At 36.0% G+C, this 6,895-nt stretch overlaps 1 protein-coding gene across 1 annotated transcript in view; it reads left to right on the top strand.

The window, feature by feature from the left end:
- Positions 1-5,960, top strand: part of DYNLRB2 (dynein light chain roadblock-type 2) — a 197,272-nt gene extending 191,312 nt beyond the window's left edge. The window contains exons 2-4 of the mRNA XM_009277342.1: positions 33-108; positions 3,835-4,002; positions 5,917-5,960. Coding sequence (XP_009275617.1) covers positions 33-108; positions 3,835-4,002; positions 5,917-5,960 — 288 coding nt within the window. The remainder of the gene's footprint in view (positions 1-32; positions 109-3,834; positions 4,003-5,916) is intronic.
- Positions 5,961-6,895: the final 935 nt, after the last annotated feature.

The following is a 6,895-nucleotide window of genomic DNA, read 5'->3' as shown; positions in this document are numbered from 1 at the left end:
CGGGGGTGCTGTGGTGTCCTCTCTCCTCGCAGGCTGAAGTGGAGGAAACCCTAAAGAGGATTCAAGCCCACAAAGGGGTTATCGCAACTATTGTTGTAAACGCCGAAGGTAAAACGTCCTCTGCTTTCTCCAAGTAACAAACTTGGTAGCAGCAATGAGCGTAGTAACTCCTAAGCGCAAAATTGCAGATTATGAGGTGTTAACACAATCTGCTTGTGATGTTTTATGAAGGTGTTGTGATTTTCAAGAATGTGTGTTTCATCTTAAGACATATGAACATTTGGTTTCTGGCCATTTCTTGAAGCTCTCCATATGATGTAGTTTTTCATTCAAGTTAACAGAAAGCAGAAAAATAGAAAGCAGAGCCTTGTCATAAGTCTTCTCTGAAGAAATAACTAGAAGTACCATAATCTTCATTTAACTTAAGGAGTTCCATGTTGTTACTTATCCCCCTTGTTTAACTAAACTAGACTTTATTTTTCAGAACGAGATCTTGAACATCTCTTGGTAGGTGACAGAAAGGGAGAAAGCATGGCACTAAGCTGTTGCTTCTGCAGGCATTTTTTAGTCCAAAATTCTTCGTACATGCAAGAAAATTCACTAGCACTTCACTCTCCCCCTCTTCCTCTGAGAATTTATGACAGAACAAAAACATCAGGAGAAAAGTATCTACTAAACAAAGTTGGTCTTCTACTGTGAGAGCCATTCCTTGGCCCCGCTAAATATTCACAAGTTCTTTAAACTGTGTTACGGTGTGTTGTCCTAGGAGAAAGAGCAAGTTTCATGTCAGGCCAGCTTTGGCTGTGACCCTGAAGACTGCAAGACAAAAGTGAAGCTGGTTACAGAAATCAGTTTTCAGAAGCTAGGCTTCTCAGCTTAATCTGTTTTAATCATTCCTTTACAAAAAAGACAACTCACTCAATTTACCTTGCCCCTAATTTAGTTGACCTCCTTCACTTTTACAATCCCCCCAAAAATCTATTGCACTAGCAGCAGTTTAGCAACGGGAGGCAAGAATACTAAAAAGGAAGCCTAAATGTTATTTAGTCTTTAGTAAATGTGAACAATTTAATTTGTGTGCCTGGACATGTTCAGTAAAATGTGCCTTTGTTCACAGACTAGATGATGCAGGTCAAGAGAGAAGTGCATAGCCTGGCAAATAGAAACTGAAAAGCTGCTTTGTGCCTGCACGTGCTCATGTCTAGATATGGCTGTTCACTAAGCTGAAATGCAGTCTGGTTTCAGAACAAGTACTGTTTCAGCCATTTCTGTATTCTGTTTCAGTAAATAGAAAGTGACTTGATCCAATGAGCACTTAGACTAAGCTGCAAACGAGAAGTGAACAAAATCAAGCACTTAGGTAACACAAATGATCCTTTTTGAGCTTGCAGACTAATACATTTCTCAAGGCAAAAACACCAATGTAATCTCATAGAAAAATAACCCAGTTTACTTATGTTCTGTTACTTGGAACGGTTGACTTCTTGGCACAATATTGGTCAAGTATGCTTTCCCACTCGGGTGTACTACTGCAGTCCATCTTTACCTGTGGTAGTTCTACAGTATTGAGGGAAAGCTCAGATATAGCTGTGCAGAGTTAGGACAATAGCGTTCTTTTTAAAAGGCTGTTTTGGATTCCTTCTGTCTCAGTTTTGATTTGCAAAGGAGGAAGAACGTTCCACGTCCCTTTATTGCACATTAGACCACTCATGGCAAGGTATAAAGTCCCCCCATGTCCTGTTCAAACTTCCTCATCCTCACAAACCTGTAGAACATGTGGCCAGACTGAAGCCGACGGACAAGACTAGTGCAGGAATTCTGGTTTTAGTTTATCATTATAAATGTTTTGACACCAGATGCCAGATGTGAATGCAAGAGAGTCTGTAGTCTGTGAGGATGTATTCAAGGTACCAAAAAGATAGATTCCACAAACTAAACCTCAAAGTAGGTGTGTAGTTGCAAGTTTTTGTAACATCTCCAAATATCCATAATTAGCTCTGATTGATCTAATTACTTCAAATCTTTCTGTAGAAAATTAAATTTAATTTCTCTCTATCCTGAAACATTTAAAACAAATGTACGACTTAAATCAAGCACAGTAAAAATACTCAAACCAGTGGTGCAGTAGTGAGGTTTCTTAGGCTGTGCAGGTTCCCTAGAAAGATGAAACCCTCCGTTCTTCACTAATGTAAACAGTTGTCTTTTAGTAAGGTTTTTGTAATAGTATGCAGGTGAAATAGCAAAGTAGATTCCTGATACAAACATTGCCTGTCATTTATTTTAATGCTCGAAGTTGATTTGTTCATTGAAACACTACTCTAAGTGTACTTTATTTATTTGGAAAAATCTCATAAACTTGTTGCTATCCTTTACAGTTGAGAAGGATCACACTACAGAATTTCTAATGAAGGATTTATTTGCTTTTTCTAATTTGGGTGGCAGAGGCAAAGCAAATTTGTCCTAAAGTAAGCATGGCTCAGCTTTAATCTAAGGATGTCACTAGTGTCAACTCATTTTCATGTTATTATTAGACCTTGGAGGATCATTTAACATTTACCATTTTCATTAGAAGTGCTGTATTTGTTGAAGCAATCATTTAGATACAAGGTCATATAAACTTGACACTAATTTGTTCCTGCTTTTAAGTGACTTACTATTTAATGCTGTGATTATATAGATATTCTCATGCTAATGCAGTGCTTGGGAACACCTATTTGTTTCCATTAAAACATCAGTTCCAATCTCTGTGTAATAAACATTAGACACAAAGGATGTACTGGGTCATTCTGTACACTTCCCTACACTACACATCCTACCAGTGCAGAATTATTTCTCGATGACGACACAGATTTCAAGTTATTCAAATAACGCTTTCCTAGGAAAATTATGGAATAGTCTAATATCTGAGGTGGTTCTATTATTTCTTTTACTCCTTTGCCTCTAATTCTTTACCTGGCATTCACTATTTTTGCATGTTAATTCTTCTTTCATAATCAAACTCTTCCACTTAAGTCATGTTACTCTGGTTTTGTATTCCTATCCTGTCCATCTGGAAGACGCAATATAAATGTATGCAAAGAGAAAATTGCCTTGCCAGCTTGTAATTTATTGTCTTTGTTAGTAGGTCAAATAAATTTTTTATTAGTGAAACAATCTTATTAAAGCCAAACAGTTTTACACTTGCAGGATTACTGTGAACCCTGTTTTTAGTTTCACCTGGTAGCCTATTAATATAAAAAGCATGATTTGACAAATCATTGATAAACAATGATTCATTAAATCATCAGAAATTAATCTTGACTTACATGGTTATATTTTTGGGATCAATACACTGTGTACTAGCAATTGTCAATATTTTGCCGCTAACTGGAAGGGATTGTTCCAAGAGTGGGTTTGCTTGCTGAATGCAAACATGCCACTTCGGCCCTTTGATTGCTCTTGGTATTTCACTGGGAATGTGTCGTTTCTATTACGGCACACACCAAGTGCTACAGCTAAGGTATGGGTTAGATTCTTACAAGCTCGGTGACAGTGTTTAAACTGATGAAGCACCATAACTGGTTAAGTACGACAGAATGGAATTTGATAGGTATTTAAGAGCCTTAAACAGCAGTTAGGCTCTTTCGTAAGTTTCATAAGGCAACTCAATGTTTAATTTCCACTGATTAATATAAATTATACTTTTTAAAAAGCATGTAGACACCTGAAATCAACATAAGTCCTTTCTGCTACAAAACAGAAAAAACTATGAAATCCTTGTTTTTTCTCTTATCTGCTGTATATGAAGAATATGCAACTTAACTGAATGATTATTAGAAAATTATTTGTTTGCAGGAATTCCAATAAGAACAACTCTTGATAACTCTACAACAGTCCAGTATGCAGGTCTTCTTCATCAGCTTATCATGAAAGCTAGGAGCACAGTGAGAGATATTGACCCTCAGAATGATCTAACCTTTCTTAGGATCAGATCAAAGAAACACGAAATTATGGTAGCTCCAGGTAACATTTCTATTAAAATAACAATAGAATTGTATGTCCTTTTAAGTTTCTTTTAATTCTTCACAAATAAGACTACTGTAGAAAATGCATTTTGAAAATACGTATATGAAAATATAACCATATATTCACTGTGTAACCAGATGTGTTAGGATTTTAATGTACAGAGCTTGGAGGCAACTAAACAAGTCTAGATCTGATTAATGATCTGGTTTCTGTGGGTTTTCACAAAGGAAAACCGGACAAATATATATATCAAATTGTGTGTGTGTATATAGCATTAAAGGCAGCAAATCCATTTTAGCTCTAAACAGATGCAAAAAATCTTCTGTTTCTAAAAATTAGTTTTTACTTGGCATGTTATCATGGTGGGATTTGTGTCACAGATGTGCAGTATTATCACCAACATAGTAACTGTGATGTAATTATTTTCCTTAAAACAACCAGGGGAATATAGCAACCTGCTTCCCACTCATGTTAAATAGAAATATATGTTGATTTGTTAGTTGTATCTCTAAAATAGATAACAAGGCCAGCTGAGCTGTGGCGAAGCTGTGGTCAATTACCAGTACAAGGTGAATCAGGCAAAGTGGAAGTGATTGGTTGGGGCTGAGATCCTAATGTGTGTGCTAGCTAATTGAGAGACTAATGGTATGCAGGATTTTGACAGAAATATCCAATGAAGGCATGCAGAACAGAAAGGAAGCTTCGGGGATCTCCTCAGCACAGCCACTGGGGAGGACGTTGGCTCTGAGCTTGTAGTGATGGACAGCCTTCACTGGGGTAGTCCTCTGATGCTGATTTTGTAGCAGATGTAGAGCAGAGGTACTGCACTAGGTATGCACTACCTCGCCTCGCTGGAATTATTTATAATGCTGCTATGAAACCAGCATGTGTAAAAGAAATCTGGCACTCTCGTTAAGTGTAAACATTAGTCAGCAGCTGATAGTAAGATTAAAATTTTAGTTTAGTTTCTATTTTGCATTTTTTAAAACATGTTTTTTGCTCATTGATTTAAACTGATGCACTTGATTCTCATTTTGCATTTGCCCTTCACTTACTTTTTAGAAAAGAGTAAAACTTACTTTTTTTGACTAGTAACCATTAAAGTATGTTGACCTGAAAATAAGTGGTATAAAATGTGAAGTTTTTCTGCTAACAGGGAGATTATTTGTTCAAAGGCTTGATTGTATTTTACTATAATAGAAGGTGGCAAATGAACCACCTGTAAATTATATTAAGTTGCTTTTGGATGAAAGTGACAATGCAGGAGTGCAGCTTCTTAACACTCCAAAGCAGATATGACCCTACTAAATTCACTGGATACTTTCAAGAAATGCTCCATTTAAAATAGATAATGTTAAAGAGCTATCCAACAGAATTGTTTCCAAAACTTCCCGGGGCTTATAGAATTAGTAGGCGAAATCTGGCATGCTTAGAATTTATTCATGGTAGAAGTCTATTCAAATCTTTTCTGCTTTTTTCACATCTAAATGGGGTTCTCAATTTTGAATAAACTAGTTAGTGAACTGAAAGAAGTTCTCTGCACCTGCAGAAGAGGCTGCAGATGTCAAAAGTATTTTATTATAACAAGTGCTAGCTTCCAGGTGCTTATCTTGTGACTTTTTTCATCTTGTTTAAATATCTTTACAGCTTCTTGAAAGCAAATCGACTGCTTACTAAAATAGTTTTAATATGGTATAGTTAAGCTTTATGACACAGATTTTTTTTTTATCTGTAATCTCAGATTTTTGTACAAAGTGCTTACATTTTCTAAATGTTTTTTATATAAATGCCATTGCTTTTACTTATGCTTTATAAACAGATAAAAAGTTGGAGAGGAATAGATGAATAAAGAGTATTTATCAGGAAATAAGATAAAACATTTTAACTAAACATTTTTATATCTTTTTGCAGATAAGGAGTATCTCCTGATCGTTATTCAGAACCCATGTGAATAGTCCTACTATGGCAGTATTTTTAGAGACAGTGATGTAGTTCTACTTGTTAAACTAATATTACTTGTTGATATTTAATATCAAACATAGCACTAACCAATTTTACATAAGTGTAACTGTCACGACTGAAATGTTGCCAATTTAAAGTTCTCAGTTGTAGCTGTATCAGTTTGTGTTTGAGCAAAGCATAATGCATATATCAAAATATTGTATGTTTATCTTGATACTCAGAAGAGCAATAATAAAGCAAAATGCTTAAAACTCTCTTTAATGGATATTCAAGCTATTCTTGCAATTAAATTGTTCTTTTTACACTTCTAACATTATGTTGGAGGAGAAATCATACCTCATGGGAAGTTGTGGATCACGTGTATACATACATCTATAAATGTGTCCCTGTGAACTAGAGTAACCACAGTTACACGAACCAAAAAATATGAGTGTAGTTCGTGTCAATAATGACAGACTGGATATTGCCCTGTCTTTAACTTCTGGTTTTTAAGTTTTCTAAGGGAAGGAAAGTGAAAGAAAAACTCTTTTATTATTTTCCAATTTCTACGGATGGAAACAATAGCTTCATTTAATATTTTCAGTACTGGGAATTTCAAGCAGACAAAGTTGAGCCTGCACTCTAACGTAGAACTACTGTTAGGTTGTTGGTAAACAGTGGTTTTTAATAACTACACTGCAGTGCTGTTTGATGACTACGTGAGCCTTTAGATCCAATACACAAGCCATACACTGTAGTGACATGGGACAAAGGGTGCGTTAAAGCTCACAATGTTTCCCAGATCAGAGCCATGTTTATACAGTAGCACCGGAGATCAGATACGTATTGTTGAGTGCCTTTAAAACAGATGCACTGATAAAAGGCCACCATAGGGTTAAGCTACCTACAAATCCATTCTGTTCGGAAGGCAGGCTATGTCAGTGCCTTG

The sequence above is a fragment of the Aptenodytes forsteri genome, unplaced genomic scaffold (genome assembly GCF_000699145.1).
Source record: "Aptenodytes forsteri isolate BGI_AS27 unplaced genomic scaffold, ASM69914v1 Scaffold50, whole genome shotgun sequence".
NCBI classification, from domain to species: Eukaryota; Metazoa; Chordata; class Aves; order Sphenisciformes; family Spheniscidae; genus Aptenodytes; species Aptenodytes forsteri.
Note: the sequence above shows the minus strand (reverse complement) of the source record. Positions and strands in the feature narration are given on the sequence as shown.